Raw genomic sequence first — 20975 nt, 5'->3', positions numbered from 1 at the left:
CAAATCGAACTAATTTTCTATTTCTTGTTTTAAGTTTTAACGTCTCTCGCTTATGCTCTGAGTCATATAGTGACATTCATGGTATGCTCAACAACATAATCGTAAGTGTGGTATTCACAAATATTAAAATCTACTGGATTCTAGAAATTGGTGCCAAGCAGTTTTCTCAAGCAAAAGGAGTCAATCCTTTTCAGTACAACATAGAACTAAATGTTTTATACGAAGAAACACCAAAAGAAGAAAAAACTTAATTTTCAAGATTTTTGAATTTACCATTCTTCGGACTTGCACACAAAATATGCGAGATGATATTTTAAAAAGTGATATGATGTGTTTGAGAATAATTCCATTCTGTTGCAAAAGGTAGTAATAAGAATAACCGAGATTGGAAATTTTTAATTTTAGAGGACATGTTATAAAGGAAGTGCGAAACGTATTAACTATTATCCATATACACAGTATTCGATCCCTCCACGGATTGCATGGCGAATCACACAACTCACGAACTTACATTTCTTTACGACTAAATCATTATTACTAAATTGGTCTCACGTTTTCTACTATTTGGTTATTTACTATTATTGGAATTTTTTATCTCTGGTCAGGGGAGATAGCAAATCGGTGAGAGAGTTTTCAAATATTCGATCAAGTTTTTCTTCAAATCCAGTAACTGAAAATACACGTAATGCATACTCACCTACTAAGCTAAAATTGTCTTCAAGCAGGGATTTGTGAGTTGTAAACCACGCATTTGCCAATTTTTGATTCTTAGCTTTTCCAGTGAAGAAATTGAGAAAATATACTACAAGCCCTAGAACCATTAGCATTTCCATGTAGTAACTATCCCAATTAGTACGAAGGTGAAGAGGAACCTAAAATACACACAATTTATATGTTACTTCAAGAAGTACATGAAGAATGTAGGAACTCTCTTTTGATCGGATTGTATAGTTTATACAACTACTTTAACAAATTAACTGCACACACAGAATTATCGTCAACACTGAGAAAATTAGTTTTACCTAATCGATTAGAATAAAATTACTGATTTAAAAGTATTGAAAATGTTATACATATAACGTTATTTTCCACTAAGAAGAGGCACTAATAGCATCACTACTGTAAATACAACTTCTTTTCAATGTCCTTCGATAACGTTTCAATATGTAATCTGCAAGAATATTTGGAGGAAACTGAAATATATCGCGTATACAGAAAACAAAATCATGCATTAGTGGGCTTCAGAATGTTAAAGCTTGTTTCTCTGCGAACAGTTCGAAGCGTACGGGGATATATATATATATATATATATATATATATATATATATATATATATATATATATATATATATATATATATATATATATATATATATGAGAATTGTGAGACGAAATTTGCCAACACGTTCTTTGCTTTGAGGAGGATGTAGAGATATATGTTAAAAAGGCTAACCATAGGTATGGGGGGTTACCCATAGGTAAATAAATCAGAACATACATCGACAAAACGTCAAGCTGAGAGAAATAATAAAGGTAATAGTGACAATAACAAAGTCCTATCATATAAATGGAGCAGCAAAGGAGGAAATTTGTCATTAGTTTTATCTACTCACTGATATAAGATTACTTTGCAAGCGAAGTATGCAGATAACTATGAAATATCTTCATATAAAACTCATAGACACTCTAAATACAGCAATAAAAGTCCGGGAGAAAGAGCACAGAACGCGACTCATGTTCACAGAAGCCGTAACATATGATCACAGAGAGTCGACAGAATTGGTGCAGAGCTACGCCACGCCACACCAAAATTTGATAGAATTACACCATTAATCAGAATCTCACAAAACTTTATACGCTTCCAAAGTAATCTTCCATCTACAACAATGCTCCAGTCTATCCTCAAAAACCAACTTCTTCGGAAGCCCCTCCAGTCCTTAAACACATACCTTCCATTTCTGCATAAAGCTTGTAATGCTTCTTTCTCATCATCGAATTTGATTCTAACGTGAAATTTAAGGATCAGAAAATAGTTGATTTGGTGCTAAATCCAATGGCGAAGATGTAACAGTCGAACATTATTTTAGGGCCAAGAAATAACTATCAGAGCAGCCGTATGTGAAATAGCATTGTTGTGGTGAGTAGGATTTCACGGAGCGTACGGACCTTTGGTTATTGTTGACCTAATTCTTCGAAAGTTTAGGGAAGGCTCCGTGTTCACCAAAGTACAGTCACAGTCTTTTGTACGTCAACAGGAAGAACTTTCACCGGACCTGATCTTAGGATGAAAGAAAATCTGTGAATCTTTTGCGGTCTGGGCATTTTTTTATGGTGTCAGAATGTTGATGGAGCTTGCTTTTGAGGACCAAAATGGTACTAACATCCTGCCGCCTGTGCCCGTTTCACAGGTGAGTTTTGTTTTCCTACCACCCAATTATGCAGCACGTATCTGAAATTCTGTACTAATTAATCTTCGCTAGTTTTTCCGTCTGTGTCAGTAGAAACACGCAACAAGATATTTTAAAAAGATGTTTATGAAATATCCTGTTGAATGCCGCATGCTGCTTAACTAATCTTCAGTTCCTCTTCCAACTTCCGACAGCTTGATCTTGGATTTTGTCTGTTCAGTTTTTAAGGTTTTCAGCAGTGATGCCATTTCAAGTCAGCCTCAAGCCGACCTACCGTTGAAAAATACTCGAAGCCAATTACTATTACTTCTCACGTCTATAATACCCACCTGAGTCTTTCAAATTATAAAAAACTACATTTTATTCAGCTGAACACTAAATTGACGCTGCCTCACGAACCGTTTCTCGAACACCAGTTTGCCCACGCATGCAGACAGGAACACGTCGAATATGAAGCAACAAATGTCCTTAAGTGCTAATTTATACAATTATATTACGATTTTGACCATACAATCTTTTGGGATGGGTGCTGAGAAAGTGGATATTAATGCCATGACAAAGGGTCGTACTTTGACATATAAACTAAGTATAAAAAAATTCTTTTGGTTAGGTGTCATGTCTGCTCAATGATGCGAACAAGAAGAGTAAAACTTTCCATTAAAGTATGACAGAGTTGTGAACAGAATCCTCACAATTTTATACCTCAAATCGCCGACCTAGGGTTAGGCCTAGATTTTATAATTAAATAAATTAAACGATTCGTTCAGTCACTGAAGACTGTGCAAACTTTCCTATAGAAAGTAACAGCAACAAGTTTTCGGAACTGGTGGCAACTATTAAGTTAACGATCACCGCTAAGTATTACCTTTATCCTGAAAAAATTCATGCAACCAAAAAGGCATGTCGAACTAAGTTATGAAAAGTCCTCTTGCAGTAAAGTTTTTGTTTACATCGTTCCACCACAACAACACATAGAAGTCATGTGAAGATGCTTTCCTATTTGGCGCATATCTCGAGTTGACATTGTATTTTTTTTCTTTCTTTATTTTACATCCATTCTGATCTCCAATTTTTAACTTTTTTTCCAAATTTGCAATCTGCCCTACATGGGTTACGTTATACAACAATAAGAAGAAAACTTTGTGTGAGGGTTTTTCTTTGCACCCTGAGAAAAGATTGAGTAGACTAGCTTGTCAATATTGGAAAATGCGTATATTACTAAGTGAGTTGTGTTCAAAAATACGTCTTTGTCTTCTTACCAGCAAATAAAGTACGCATTAGAGAGAACTTTACTATTAACCTTACTAAATAAAATGCAAATTCTAGCAATATCAACTGTCATTACATAGCAACAAATAAGCAATTACACTAGTACATTTTCTTACTCAAATAATTGCTGTACCTTTTTAACATCTCTTCATCCTCCTTAAAGCAAAGAACATGTTGGCAAATTTCATCTCACAATTCACCTCGTTATTTATCTTGCACAGCAAGCGTCAATCGATCACACTTACTAGGGATGATTCCATATCGGGACCAAGTACCTGGGGAAAACTTATATATCGTTTGAAAGCTCTTGCTTTGAGAAGTACGAAACCGTTTTCAAATCACGGGCAGACCCGCAACTTGACCCTATAAGAGCCCGGTTTGTTGGTGTTTTTGGCCTTATATATGGCATATTCGACAGAATAAAAATGAATGTTACGCGTAAGTGCCTGAAGTCATCATGTTCCTTTTTGCCTCATTGCTAGAACGTGACTCAAGCAAGGGTTTTATAATATCACATTGCACCCTGACATACCCATTTGTTCAGTGTTGCAAACGAGCTATAAATACAATGTGGTAGATGGTTTCTGTACCACTGGATGTATATAACACTGACAACCTAAAATGGTTGGGAGGCGGTAACACGCAACGCCTTTTTCCTATAGTGTCGTGTGATGTTTCTGCCAAACTTGGTGTATAAACGTCTCATTGTACGGAACCTGCTTTACAACTTCTCATTTTGCAATTGGTTGGCAACACTGACAAACTGGGGTACTTGGGAGAGGAATATGTCCACAGTATATTTTCTCTAATGACGAATGATGTTTATCCCACGTTTCATGGATTTACATACACTGGTACAGAAACGATCTATCACATCGTATTTATAGTTCGTTGGCAAAACTGATCAAATGGGTGTGTCTGGGTGCAAAGTGATATTAGCAAACACTTGCTCGAGTCACATTCTAGCAATGAGCCAAAAAGGAACATGATGGCTTCAGGCGCTTATGCATAACATTCATTTTTATTCTGTCGAATATGCCATACATAGGGTCACAAACACCAACAAACCGGCCCCTCATACGGTCAAGTTGCGGGTTCTTCCATAATTTGAAAACGGTTTCGTACTTCTCATAGCAAGAGCTTTCAGACGATATATATTTTCTCCCCAGGTATTTGGTCCCGATATGGAATCATCCCTAGTTAGTTTCACTCTGTCAAACAAATTATCTATAATTTCGCTACACGACTGATATCCTTATGTTTATGCCATTTGCCTGAGAGAAATTTGATGAAAACATGTCTTAAACTTCTAAAAGTTAACAGAAAGATGAACTGCTCGTACTATATTACATTTGTAAATTACAGAAAATCTCGTAAGTTAAATTAAATTTAAGAGATTCCACAAAACTAAATGATAAATGTTACCTATTACCACTAGCGTACAAAATTTACGCCTTTGTAAATCAAATCATTACCTGGAAATAAACAAATAAAACAACATGTTGCAATAAAGAGTTTCCAACTTGCAGTGGACAATATTCTTCGCAAGTTAGTAGAACACGTATGCACTATATGTACTTACCTTTGTAATCGTTATCTTGGGAGTTTCTTTGCTGTCTGGCTTACCACCTGCTCCCAAGCCTTCAAACCCCTCAAATTCTTCCGCATCCTGGAAGTGTTCGAATTCATTATCGTCATCCTACAAAACGGAATTCGTGAGTTAATAAGAAATATACTCCTCAATAATATTAATAATATTAATAAAAAAAAAAGTCGAGCATATTCAGGATTCCGACTAATTTGGAAAATACGAATTCCCTGGCTTTTAGGACTATATATATATATATATATATATATATATATATATATATATCCCGACCAGTGGGTTCTTCTTCTACTATACATATACTACATATACATGTGTAAAGTGTGTGTTTAGGTACAGACGTTTTGCAAAACAAACAAATTTTACCGAGTAGCTGGGTAAGGAAAAGAGAAACGGACTCTGGGTACTAAAAATCCGTACTTAAAATTCGCTAGTTGTTCCAGGTCTTTTAAGTTTCTCATAAAATCCCCTGACGTTTTCTGGTCGATGGAAATCCTGATATTCCACAGAACTGTTGAAATGTGATCTGCTCTCACTCAATTTAGTAACGTACAACGCCCGGTAGGGACAGGCCAAGCATAAATAAAGAATAAACTGACTATTAACTGGACTGACTGTGTACAGGAATATCATTATGGCAGGCTTTCCAATGCTAATGAGAAAATATATAGGAAATCACGATGAAAAAATATAGGAGGTTTCGTAAATAAATAAAAAATCACACGGAAATCACACCAATTGTTATATGAACATACATTCTACTCTAAATATAACTAAATGGGTAATTATCTCGTTGCAAAATTTTATACCGGTCCGGAAGTTTCTTAGTGTTTTCGTACGTAGCTCACCTGTATTAAGTAACGACCATAAGGGAAGTGTAAAAAGGATTTGCACCAGAAAATCAGTATTTGTAAGTATACGTCACCAAGATATGAATAATATCATCACTTGCAAGATCCTACCATTTCAATGTTAATTCCTTTCTTTTTTTCAAATGGTATACATAAGCTGTAAAAATCAATATAAAAATCAAAAAATATCACAAAACACATGACACAAAGAGTTGGTTTGTTAAGTATCTAAACACACAATTGCACACAGAACATCTAAGGAAATATATACAATAAAAGTATAAGTTATTCTTCAGTGTCTGAATATCTTATTTTTCATCTTCCGTTTCTCTTTGTTCTGCTCGTCTTGAATTTTCTGTAGTTCATTCATCTTCAAGGATGTGGTTTGGTTCATTGCCTGGGCAACACTAACGTCAACCATGTCCTTTTTTGACAGCGCATAAGATAATATTGTCTGAGCATCTTTCATCAGTCCAATAGCTACTTCCATTTCCTTCTGTACTGTTTCGTCCATTTCATTTAATTTACTCAGAGCCAATTCACTCTTTGAAACTTCCTGTGATATAGCTTCTTGTTTCGCATTTCTTAACGCACTTTCGTCTCTGGAAATCTTTGCCACTGCGGCCTCTTCGGATCTGCACTCTTCTAAGTAATCTTTACACTTTCTGCAGACGTTCTGCATAGCATTTATTAATTGCTCTGTAACAGGTAGGACAAAACACAGAAGAGTCTCCATTCAACCATACTACTGTGGAGAGAAAAGGCCCTCCAACCACTTACACCTTATTTCCTTATGTTATTTTCACAAGTGGAAGTAGCAATGCCACAAAATATAGGTTCTTTCTTTAAAATATAGGAAATATAGGAGTTTATAGGAAGAGACGCCAATATATAGGAAAAATAGGAAATATAGGAGCTTTGGAAAGCCTGTTATGGGCAAATGATAAGAAAATCACTTAAGTTTATTATTTATTGTGATGAATTTACTTCGCTTTTTTTTTTTTTTCTCATAAGAATAAACACTGTGACATTTAAAGTAAGCTATAACTGGGCAAAGTGCTTAAACAGCTATTTTCTGAATTTAGGTTTTATATTTGAACCAAATTAATGCACATATAACAACTTTAGCAAAATTTAAGAATACTAACATTTTAATAAGGTAAGTTAACACATTACTTTGGAAATTCTTGTCGTAAAGAATTTCTATTATTTTTCCAAATCCACTTATACATGCCGACAAAGATTTATATGATTTAATATGAGTGTGCAGTAGAATAATCACTCTAGAACAACGTACTTTATTATCATAAGGTTATCTTCCATGATATATTTTTATTATGTAATCGCACCAAATAAGAGGCCAGACTATTTCAAGGAATGATAATTTCTGTTGCTGCTTGCCTAAATTATTCGTAAATGCACTGACAATTTGTAAATATACTTCACTCCTTTATCGTAACTTTACTATTACTGCAAGTTACAATCGTTCGAACATCAACACTGTGCTCTAGAAATCCTCCTATATGGGAAATGAGAAATAAACACCTAGAACGGACTTAGGCAGTACTTAAGCAGAATTATGCATTTAATTTACTATATAATAAAGAGATACTCAGAGTTCTTAACTATCTGTTATAGCGATCCAACATTGCACAAATATTGCATTTAGGAAAAAACGGAAATTTTGGAATTCATGATGGATGGAGCACATGTTTTATGAATTAAACATAAAGTACGTAGTATTTGAGGGCAATTTTAGAAGCTTTCAACTTTATTTTAACTTCTGAGTTATCGACATTTTATTTTATTCTGTAGATCATTTCATTTTCAGTCCCCCCCAATGTTTAATTTCTTAATGCCTAGTGCTCTAGCTTCCAGCACATAAGTTAAACTTATGTTTTTCAATATATTCGTCAGAGCGTACTTCCACATTTGTTATACTGAGCTGTGCAGTGATTTAGCAATAATCTTCCAGATACAACCTTGAATACCATTCTATACAATAATCAATAACGGATTTAGAAAAATATTTTGGAAGGGGTTTCTCTGATTAATGTTTGGTTTTTCTAAAAATCCCTAATTTTTATTTGGGAGAAGCTTGAAATTTATGGGTACAGGCAAAACTAATATTTCGTTTCGTTTGTATATTCTGCAACAATCTTCCGGATACAACTTTGATGACCATTTTATACTGATACTACAGTGACGAATTTAGAAAAATATTAATGTACTTATCAATGTATTAATGTTTTCTTATTAATATTTAGTCTTTCTAAGAATTCATAATTCGTATTTATGGAAAGCTTGCATAACTAATATTTCGTGTTTTAGAAATTCCGTAATTTCGGGGAACAGGCTTCAATCCAAAAGATACCGCCCTAGCCCCCTTCGCAAATCCATCACTGCCGGTAATTAGTAATAACGACGATTTAAAAACAAGACATTCACAGATGGAAGTAAGAAAAACTTTCGTCAGAATGGTCGAATGAGGGATTAAATCCCTGACTTCGCGATAGAAGCGCAAAAGCTAAGCATGTTTCTTGTACAGTTGTGCTTGACTTGACTGAAGTGTACTTTTTTTTTTTTTTTTTTTTTTTTTCAGTCGGGATCTACAACTTAAAAGTGGGATTCGAACAGTTACTCTGTTCTCAATCTGAGACATTGGGCTCCCAGTGGGGATTGAACCCGCGATCATGAGTGCTAAAGGCTAACACAATAACAATAACACGATGTGTATTATTAATTTTCTTCTTGAGAATATGCGTAATCATGATTTATGTACTTTGGATGATATATACGAATTCAAACTAGTATAAGCAACTGATATACACTGACTTTCTCAATCTATCAGGGCAAACATATGTTAATAAAACACTTCACAAACATACATAATGACAGAAAAATCATCTATAGTGGTACCATTCCAAGGTATTTTATCTCGTCGGAAGACTACCTACAAAGGACAAATTGGACACATCCGAGCAGATAACACGTACGAAAGATAAACATTCTAAACTTAAGAAATGACATTAGGAAAATATGCTACGACAGACAGACGCAGGCTAAGTTTAGAATAACACTTAGAGTGAAATATAACACACTGATAAAGGAAATAACTGTCGAGTTAACATTTTATAGCTGAGGATGTAATAAAATTCACAACAGTGCCAAACATCCTTGTAGTAATCACGAAGACAACAGGATATATTCATTATTTTCCAATTCTCGTGACGAAGTAATTGACATTTGTCTCAAGGGATATCAAAAGTAAGTAAATCTCACCTTACCAGTAACAGAAGACCAACACATGCGCATCCTGTAAAATTAACTTCAGAAACACATCTCACAGTTATCTACCTCTATATAACATTAGACTGCAGACGAAGGATATACCAATAGTGTATGCACTTCCTTAACTCCGTTCATTGAACAACAAAAACCATTCAATCGAAGACAAAGTTCTTTAAATAAGAATCTACCTACATGCTGCCAGTACAGCAGTGAAATAGATAACTTCGAAGAAGTTGCAAGAAAGCAACAAAACAGTAAGGAAAAAGTTTCTCCTCGTAGGATACAAGGTAAAGTCTTTGTATGTCTTAAATGTTCAAAAGTTGCTTACCAACACACTCTCTTCATAAGCACATGTACATTTCAGTTGGACCCATTTCCACTTGGTACTCACTCTCAACAACGTGATGTGCTATAAACCAAACAACTACGATAACTTTAAAAATCATAAAATAAGTAAACTTACTTCAACAATAGCTTCCTCATCATCATCTTCATCTACTTGTTCTGGCTCCACTGGTTCCTTCTTTATACTTTCCTCCGTATCTACAGTTTCCTTCACTGTCTCCACATCTTCATCGTCAAAATCTTCAAATTCAGCAAATTCATTGTCCTCGACTTCAGCATTATATTGAGGAGAGGACGCACCGAACGGAATCAACAGTAACAAAGAAAACAACACTACCTCTACAAGCTTCATTCTCCTGAAACAAAATTCATACAAAATCTTAATTAAACATTCTTTCTTACTGTTACTTAATGAAGCAAAACACATCACCAGCATTGGATAAGAGCAAAAAGATATAATACATTTGTACTCTTGAAAAACAACAATGGAAGCGTACTTGTCATATTTACAGCAATAGTTCACACACCCCTGTTTACTTTTTCAAGCTTTAACACACACACCGAAGTGTCTCGAAATTTATTCAAAGCATTATGTTTACAATGTTGAGGCTTCAACACAAGATTGTAAGCTTAAATACAAAATAAATAAATATGTATGCATATAAATAAACAAATAAAACAAGAATTTTAGGAATAATAATAATAATAATAATAATAATAATAAACAAATTGCTAATTTTGCCAATAATTAAGTTTTTGGATCAAAATTTTTGAACGGACCCTAAACCGAGTTTTCGTATTTTCTAGTTATAGTTTGGGTTTGGCTACACTACATGTAGTTCTCCAGATATAAGGCGTACAAGAAAATTTTTGACTGAAATATATTGGATCTTTTGATCCAATTAAAAAAATAACAAATATTAATGAAAGGAGGAAACAATCGAACTTTTTTTTTTACACACTAGATCCTCTATAGGTGCCAATTCAGTAACATACAAAGAGTGAAAAAGTGAATGGCTAGATCGTGAGTCGACCTTTGGCGTGCCGGTACGTTCACTATCACGCTACCCAGATCATCCACACACTTTCCCTCCTGAAGTCAAGTCGATGCTTTCTGATCATGTTAGACCACGTGGCTCATACCACAGCATAGTTGCTATGCTTGGACAATCCAGTCTCTATGTATTGAAAACACCTTCTAACGATTGTGATATCAAATATTTATGAAAGGAGGAAACTAGATTTTTTTTTTTTTTTTTTTTTTTTTTTTTTTTTTTTTACATACACACAGAAGATCCTTTGTAGGTGGAAATTTAATAACACACGAAGACTGAAAAAGTGAATGACTGGACCAGGCTCTTTGGCATACGATGCCGATGTGTTGACTACCATGTTACCCAGTCTGCTTTCCAGAACAATCACACACACTATCTCACTCCTGAAGTCGGCGCTCTCTACTGAGGCCACGTGGCTTGTACCACAGCCTAGCTGCTGTGCTTGGACAATCCAAATTATTCTACTGCATCCATAAATATTTCTACTCTGCTGCACTTTCCCAACTGAATTACAAACTTTACTTTTGGTGTTTCGTTGGGTTAAAAACTTTGTAGGGTTCGTGGGTAATTGACACATTGTAATCTAAGATAAGGTAGGAAGACTGAGAACAGCCTTTTGTTTCCAGTTACTGCCATCTTTATGATATTCCTAGTTGTTTCTTTGTCTGATTCCGGTCAACAGATTAAGTAGTCATTGTATGTGAAAACTTGTTAAGCCTTGTTCTATAATGAGCTACCTCATCATAAAGCTTAAGAAGAAAAGACAAGGTAATTAAACTATAAATCCATACAACATTTATATTATGTTTTTGGGACGTGCCAATTCACGTGGAAATACAACTGCGTGATTAGAACGGCCTCGTGAAACATTACGAGTGGCATGATGGTTGGTGTCAATTAGTGACCGCGAAACTTAAACCTAATTCATTAATTGACGGCGATGGCAAGTACTAGGTTTTTAAGTGAGCGCATACTAGACCAGCGTAATTTGCTTCACGATGAAATTCTGAGAGCGACATATAATCGTAGACAGTTGGGGTGGTAGTCCTTTACGATTTCTCAGTAACTAACATGGGCTGACAATTTCTGGATCTTAGGTGTCATTACTAGTTAAGCGTTAGTTTGGTACTAGATTTGGTATATTTTTTTTCCACAGTTTTAGAATTGGACAAAAACCAAAATGGGAAAGAAATGTGACGTCAATTTGAAGAAGAAGGAAAGAAACCCTTATTGTAAGGTATTCTGAAGAAAACATGAAGAGGATTATTGAAGACGTGAAAACAAATGGTTTATTTTTTTGAGAAGCAAGTAGACGGCACAGTGTTCCACGAAATATGCTAATGAACAAAGTAAAAGGGAAAATACCAGGGCATTACAAGATGGAACCCTTGACAGACAGCAGATAACGATCAAAATATGTTGGCCAAATGGATAATAGAAATAGCTAGAGCAGGATTTTCCCTAGTGAAGGACGACCTAGGAAGAATCCGTTCACGAACAACAAATCAGGTAAACATCGGTTCGAAGCTTTTTTTTTTTTTTTAACGTCGTCAAACTGAAATAAACAAACGAACGCCTAAGTCCTGACGAAAAAAAAAATTAAAAAAAAAAATCTTGCAGTGGTGTGCGAGAACATGATACGGCAATGGTTTAATGAAGTTTATGAGTAATTAAGAACGAAAGGACTTTCCGAAGCTCTGAAAATTCATCGAGGATTTAAAAAGTGGAAAAAAATACTGGGGCCAAGAGGTAATTGAAACATTGAGGACTCAGCAGGTTCTGAAAAAAAAAAAAATATATATATATATATATATATATATATATATATATATATATATATAGTGCTTAACAGTTCCTATTACTATTTGTGCTAGTAGTGAAATATTTCTTCTATTTATTATGTATCACTATGTTCATCTACAAACTGAAATTGCTGGGAAGGCTTGACTCATGGGTTCTTGGTAAAAGTGAAAGTGGTTGGATGAATGGAGAAATATACTACGAATATATCACCAACGTGTTTCACCCATGGTTGGTGGGTGAAAGGTGAAGCTGCCTGTTATTCATTTCATTGATGGATACAGATCACAGGCTTTCCAATGCTAATGAGAAAAAATACAGGAAATCATGACGAAAAAATATAGGAGGTTTCGTGAAGCTGTGAAAAAGGAACATTTTAATTATCCAACAGGTAGAAATAATTAAAAAACTTGTCTGAGCATCTTCATCAGTCTAGTAGCTACTTCAACTTCCTTCTGTCCTGTTTCGTCCATATTCACTCTTTGAAACTCCCTATGATATAACTTCTTGCTTTGCATTTCTTAATGCATTTTGTTCTCTGGAAATCTTCACCACTGCGGCCTCTTTGGATCTGCACTCTTCTAAGTAGTCTTTATACGTTCTCCAGGCGTTCTGCATAGCATCTGTTAATTGTTTTGTAACAACTTTTCCTCCACATTCCAATGCTGTCCCTTACAGTCTTCAGAGCCTTTATACTCTCGTATGCAAGATGTGATCAATCAATTCCTAAAATGTGTTTGTTCTCTGAGAAACCACGTTCCATATCAGCACTACCATGAAATACTGATAGGCGAACTTTGACCACTTTAGACATCATTGGATATTTAGTTGTTCCACATGAATTTCTTACATCACATACTCTTGCCCAGTATTGATCTACGGGCAAGTATCTGACATCACCACACACAGCTTTTTCCGTAGACCAAGAACCTTCAATAAGTTGCTCCACAGAATAGTTTCCACTCCTCCATGAAGACATCGATGTTCTTATAATCTGCAAACACATGCTTCATTTCTATTGCCAAATTCCGTAAATAAGTAATCTTTTCTGATAGTGGATGTAGACATTGCAGCTACTTCAACAATAGTTTCGATATTGGTAATTTCTTAAGCAGTTATGAAACCACACAAATGTAGAATCGCTTCATATCCTCCCTGAATTCCCTCTTTTGTAGTTCTGAGCAGTTAGCTATTACAGTTTGCGCTTTCGCTCCAACTTCAGGTTGCCGCAGATGGTATTCGCAGTTCTTGAAATCAATTGCAGATAAATCAGCACCCTTCTTTCCCCCAATACATCTGGCTTCACAAACCTCAATAGCAACATTCTGACTAGCTCTGATGACTCTGAGTAGAGTAAATGAATTAGCAGATTTTTGCGTTGAAAGAAACACAGAAATTAATCAAATATAACTGAAGTACATATGAAGAAATGCAGTTTGGCTTCAAACAATTTGTCTGTAGAGCATATTGTTTGATGTAATTGTCTTTAGACAATAAGCAGGAAAGGACGAAACACAAGTCTTCATTCAACCACCCTACTGTGCAGGGTTAGCAAAAACCATGGTTTTTATTGAAAAAACTAAAAAACTAGATTTTTTTTTTTTTTTTGTTTAAACCAGGTTTTTCTTTTTGGTTTAAACCAAGTTTTTCTGGTTTAAATAATTTGCTCTATATATTCATATCATATATCGACAGAAATAAGTTTGTTTCTTCTTGATGTTATTATGCAACAACCGGGTTATGCTGGAAGAGGTCACATAAGCTTAAAGCGGAATAAAAACAGCTTTTCGAGTCACATCGGAGAGAAACTGTCCTTCATTTGAACTCGGAAGCAGGATTAATTGGCCACAAATGCGATACGTCTGCCGACTCACTCACGAAGAAATCCTGATAACCAGCCAACCCTGCTACTGTGGAGACAAAAGGCCCTCCAACCATCCACACCTTATTTTCTTTTTTTGTTTTCACAAGTGGAAGTAGCAATGCCACAAAAATATACGAGGTTTCGTTAAAATACAGGAAATATAGGATTTTATAGGAAGAGATGCAAATATATAGGAAAAATAGGAAATATAAAAGCATTGGAAAGCCTGAAATCACTTTAACACTTGATCTAAATGAGTTTTGTTCAAATCATGACATCGAGTTAGTAGCATTATGCTGTAACACTACACATATAACTTAACAATGTGACATTAACGTATTTAAACCTATAAAGCAGAATTGAAAAATTATTGTACATAAAAGGAAGTTAGAAAACCCGAACCAGCTATTAACTGGGAGAAGTTTCGCTCTACTATTTGAGATCTTCCTTGTGATTTAAGAAACTGTTATTACTAGGGTTAGACGGTCTGGTATTTCACCTTTCGATAAAACCACAGTTTATTACACTAATATGTTCTATTACAACTAAGGAAGTTTCCCACAGGTTAGGACAAAATCACACGACACAGGAAAACATTTGGAACTCATTTTTTTTTCCCGCAAGACATTAGAAGAAAATGTAAAATAGCAAGATTCCGAACGATCTACTGATCCTTGCATGGTAATCCATGATGAAAGGAACAAAACAATCAACTTAAACAACTGTTCATCAAGCACACTGGAGATACCTAAAAATCGTTCTGCGTCTTCATCATACGCAGTGGAGAATTTGACAGAAACAAGGCAGCCTGAATCACTTGGTCAAATCAATGCAAAAGTTATACAAGAAACCACAAATTCTTCAGTGAATTCTCCCTTTAGAAGCGCTTTGTTTCGGTCAGAGCCTAAATACACAAAGAAGAGAAAAATTGCTGAGAAGGCATCAAGAGTCATCACTTCTTACGATTGGAAAGAAATACTTTCAGAACAGGAAAAAAAAAAAAAAAAAAAAAAAAGGAAATGAGAAAGAACGGCCCAGGTAGCATTGCTGAAGAAACAAAAATCTAAATAACTCTACAAAAAAAAATCATACACACAAGTAATTGATTCTTCAAGCGTATCAGAGATGTTAACTGATGAACTCTGAAGATTCAACGAATAACTGTGTGCTTTCTGAATCAGATCAATCCGAAAACGAACTAGGTTCAGCACAAGATTTGCGTACGTTAAGCACCTGCAGGAATACGCTGAAAGCTACTATGCAAAGTTTTACCAAGAGCAGCATTTTATTGGACGTGTACTTTTTATAGACGGCAAGAAATCAAACAGGAAATCCCTAAAAGAATTACGGAGAATCCCTACATTTGGCTTATTCTGAAAGACAAAGACGATGTCATAAATTCTCGCACATTCTTTGGCACAGTTTCCCCACAAAGGCAATTATCCATTTCAGGAAGAACCAGACTATATGCACAAAATCTAGCCTGCATATCGTCGACTAAAAGCAACAAACAAACTATATAAGTTAGCTGGCCCTGCACTGTAGGCCTACAGATAAAAGAAAAACATTAATCCAAAGTATATGATGTAATAAAACGTCAACAGTTTTGTTGTACAATTTATTACTTATTCACGAAATTCTGTTTAAATCATACACTCAAGGGTTTTCCTTACAAAATACTTTAGATCCTAACATTTTTTCTTTCTTAAAAATGTAGTGTTCCCTGTGGCTGTTGCTGTAAATGATTTCCTAAGACATTCTGGATTGATACCACCTCAGTGCATGTCTAAATAATTATGTACAGATTGACAATATCGTACTGATGTGCCTTGAAACTGATTACATACACTTATTTTGCAACACGAAATTTACTCGTAGTGTCTTCGAAATCATTTCTTGGAGCAGAAACTGTATTCATGAATGCAGATTCACTTTACAGGAGCTCTCCCTTACGGGCGTAAATACGGATTCGGAAATGTGCCGCGAAAACGAATGCGCAGGTAACACAAATCTATTTGTGCTTGGTGCTAAAACCAAAAGACAAGTCAATACGTAACGAAAACAGGGCAAGATCACAGCAGGGGACCTGCGTGTGTTGCGTCCGGAAGGAAAGGGCGCCTCAGCGACAGAAAGAATTGACGAGTTAATTTTACAATCCCCGCTCCAGTTGGTATCCTACGCATAGACAAGAAATTACACTATATTAATAGTGCACTTTTGGATTTGGGGGCCAGTACTACGTCAACCAACCTGAAGCAACAAAAAATACAGAAAATATACCAAGAAAGTAGCCCTAAGAAATTTTAACTCAAAAAAGTTCTCGCTCCCTAAATCCAGAAATATGCCCTATTAATTTTAACAAAAACGGTCCAAAATTCCATAACCCAAAGCTAATCCGACCTTACTCAACTACATTATATTTCTTTTCAAGCGGTTCTACTCATCAACTGTAAAGTTTATTAGAAATTACGGGTAAGTTTACAACGCCCGCTCCAGCAGGTATACTCACTCAGAAACGAGAAATTACACACTAATAGTTTTATGAAAATGGATCAATACTTACTTAACCTTATGCTAACCCGTTCCTAACCCCTACCCTACTATTTATATCTTACTCTACTCTACTTTTTAAAAGGTCCCTATTTATCGATGCGCAGCTGGAGCGTGTCTTGTAAAGTCTACCCGAAATTACTGTTACACAGTCATCTTTGGCAAGGTTCTAGATTACTGGTCCCCAATCCCTCGATGCGGGTCAGTGATATAGATGATCCAGAAGAGCCGAAAAACTGTATTATTAGATGAGCAGAAGAAAATAATACATTTTTCGGATCTTCTTATACACTTTTTCGAACCTATACCACTGATCCGCATCTCCCTAACTCCACCCCCCGACAACAACACAATTTTCTATAAAAGTATAGCAGGACAACCTTCGACTATTTCATAAAACCTAAAGTATTATTATTTTACAAAAAAGTTAAATACTTCTTCAAAGCATAGGGGCCAAGCCCCCTAACCCCCCGACAACAATAAACATTTCTACACGCGTATGGCGCAAAACCCTCCAAACCCCCAAAATTAACATATTCTTAGTTCAAAAAACGTAATATAATTCTTCAAAATCATCATCGCAACCGTATCAGGTAAGCAAATACTTCTATTTATGAAATATATAGAGGGAACAATAATCTAGAACCTTTTCGTTATCTTTCATATGCACTCATTTATTTACAGCTTAGTATAATCTCTCTAAGGGTTAAATTCCAAAGTTGGGCGTCCGTTTCCAGCGAAATTTTTAAAATTTACAGGAAATATATGGATAATTTGATCGTTTGTGTGCTTGATAATATATAAGAGTCTCGAAAAATCTGTTTATTTGTTATATATAAGCGGTTATAAACATGGGACTATATGGCGAGCGGAGGGAACTACTTGGCGCAAGGTAACCGAACAGTTGCATTGTGGGAAAGAAACGAGCATTTATGTTACCAACATGGCGAATGTACAAGGGCAATGAACTAACAGTTTTAACATTTGTGAAGCAATATGTGGATAACGAACAAAATCTTTTAAAAGTTTATGAAGAGCACGGATTAATGAACCTAATAACAAATTGCAGAAAGTGTGGAAAGGAGATAACAGTGAAAAAACTTGACGAAAGCGGACGCCCAACTTCGGAATATATGCCCTCTCTAATGATTTCGAACTTGTAAACACACTAGTTCCCTACCTTGGGAAAGAAATTCCTCCGACAGTAGATACTACTATCCTACAAAATCCTCTTTCTTATGACGTATTATCCTTAATCAGTATCCAATGGATTTATTGTTAACACAGGAAATAGAACATGCATTATAAATAATCTGCATTAGAGATTTTACACATTTATGCCGCATCACGTTTTTGATTAGCATTTACTGCTAACAACCATGTTGAAACCTTATAATAAGTCATTACACTCTTTACATTACAATATAAATGTTTAAAATTTAATTTAATCCTATCCTGTTAGCATTACAAGTAAAAATAACTTCCAAATTACGAACCCGGTAACACATCCAAGCACAACCACTGCATTCACGTCGCACTACTACACCATTTCTTCCTGTTTTCTTAGTTATCTTCCTTGTCATCAGATGGCACCATTTATTTATAATCTACTTAGAAGAAAAGAAAGAAAGTGGCATGAACAAATTAATTTGGACTCGAACCGTGTCGTTCTGCATAGGCTTACACGTCAGGACCTAATTCCTTAGCGGTTAGCGTCAGCGCAATACCAAAATTGCATTTAAGTTTGAGATAATCATCGTAGCATTTGTAATTGATTTTTCTATTTTTTTGCGTACTTTGTGATTCAAAAATTTCGTAAAAACTGATACGGAATGGCAGATAATCAATCTTAGTGATAAATATGATTTTACTTACAGTATCTATATAAGCTAGAGCAGTGGTGTTCAATTATAATGAGCCTGAGGGCCATAACCGTCTTCGCTAGCAAGGTGAAGGGCCGCAACTAATAATAATAATAATAATAATAATAATAATAATAATAATAATAATAATAATAATAATAATAATAATAATAATAATAATAATAATAATAATAATAATAATAATAATAATAATAATTCTAAAAATGTATAACAATATATACATTCTATGTAGTATTTAGAAACAATGAATAACAATATAATATATATGTAAAATTTCTCTGAACAGTTGATATATTATTTTTATTATTCTATTGTTCGCTTGTTTCTGTTCCACTAGAGAAGAAACACCTCCTCCAGTTCCTTTCCAGGTGGCAACGTACCAAGAACTGACGAAACGTTGCCACGTTGGACCGCAATGGATATACGTTGGAATAAGAAGGATGCTTATCTAATTTTGAGTTAAATTTATCAAAATATATTTTGATGATTGGAACATAATAATTCTTCTTCTTCTTCTTCTTCTTCTTCTTCTTCTTCTTATTATTATTATTATTATTATTATTATTATTATTATTATTATTATTATTATTATTATTATTATTATTATTATTATTATTATTATTATTATTATTATTATTATTATTATTATTATTATACAAGAAAAGAAAAATATAAAAATGTATTTGAAATATTACATTCAATGTGATAAATGAGGGTGACTAGGAGAGTTTACAAGGGCTGGGATATCTATATCCAATCCTGTTGTTGCGAGCCGCAGAAGATGTAGAGAAGAACCTCCAAGACCGATTCGGAAGCGATTCTTCACAATTTTCATGGTGAATTGTTATGGTTGATTTGGTTTGGTTAATTGAAGTAACCGTTCCTTTCAGCAACGATGCCTTGCCTATAGCTACATTACCGACTCCAGTGTTGCCTTGAATGTCCGGGCCTTTTTGTTGTACAGAAGCACTAAATGGATGCCTTATTTCGAAAGAAGAGTGGAAACATTAAAAGAATGAACATAAATGAAAATATCAGTAATAACAATCGTATGTCGTGAGAGCTTTGTGGGCCGCAGAAAATTGTTTGGCGGGCCGCCATTTGGACAGTCTGAGCTAGAGGATAGTGAACAAAATGCTACAAGTAATGTCAATGGCAATCTGTGTTCTGGCTATGATTCATACTTCCCAATAAAGCTATATGTATTACTGCAAAGTGGTTTGGGTTAAGTTGACGCATTCCGTCTCGGATAAGAGTCCTGTGCAAAGTTTGAGGCCGTAAAGCAAAGCAAACAGGGCCATAACTTGTGGTGGATAGGGGGAAAACTTACTCCAGAAAAGCTCCCCACAGTTCGAGTGGGACCCACTTTAAGACAAAATTTTCTTACTCTATATACGACACGAGATTGAAATTATAAATGAAGCATCAAACAGGTTCACTACATCTCATATACAAAACAGAACACAAAAGATAAATAAAACAAATATGAATCGTGGCCCATTTCATGTAAAAAAAAGTCTACTATTAGGGGCCTTAGAAATAATATTTATTCGTATGGCTTTGAGATGTGTCAATATTGTCCCCTTAATTAATTTGTCATGTATGGAACGGGCTCAGGAGCGTGTGGGAGGGCCCACTAGTTCCGGAGGACCCACAAAGAGCAAGAGAAAATGAAAAGGAGGAACCTATTTTCGAATTTTGCTGGAGAGCCCAAAACAACTTTTTTTAGGGGGCTCAAATATTAATGCTTGCCCCTCCAGAAAAAAATCTAAGTTACGGTGTTGAAGGCAAATATGCATTAGTAATTAGTAATTATTTTCTTAAAATACTAATGTTTGATGGTGAGTTTGATAAAACAGTTGTTTAGGCTAGACTATTTTAAAACGAAAATTTGCTTTACTGACACTATATAGCGAAATGATTATGATTTCGAATATCGTAGAGTTTGCGTTATTTGATGGGAACAGATAATGAAAGACACTGGAAAGGAAATTCGTAATAAAGCAGTGAAGAGAAACGGTCTGAGAAGCAAGTAATCTAAAGAACGAAACAG

General features: G+C 35.0%; 1 protein-coding gene across 1 annotated transcript in view; it reads right to left on the bottom strand.

Moving 5' to 3' along the window:
* LOC145668666 (PAT complex subunit CCDC47) overlaps positions 1-18650 on the bottom strand; it is a 52947-nt gene extending 34297 nt beyond the window's left edge. Inside the window, exons 1-4 of the mRNA XM_081736721.1 lie at positions 18536-18650; positions 9889-10126; positions 5260-5376; positions 698-872 (exon numbers count right to left, since the gene is read on the bottom strand). Of these exons, the coding sequence (XP_081592847.1) occupies positions 698-872; positions 5260-5376; positions 9889-10122 (526 nt within the window). The 5' untranslated portion in view covers positions 10123-10126; positions 18536-18650. The remainder of the gene's footprint in view (positions 1-697; positions 873-5259; positions 5377-9888; positions 10127-18535) is intronic.
* Positions 18651-20975: the final 2325 nt, after the last annotated feature.

Source organism: Thermobia domestica, chromosome 13 (assembly GCF_964235325.1).
Source record: "Thermobia domestica chromosome 13, izTheDome1.hap1.1, whole genome shotgun sequence".
Taxonomy (NCBI): Eukaryota; Metazoa; Arthropoda; class Insecta; order Zygentoma; family Lepismatidae; genus Thermobia; species Thermobia domestica.
This window is presented reverse-complemented; position numbering and strand designations above follow the sequence as displayed.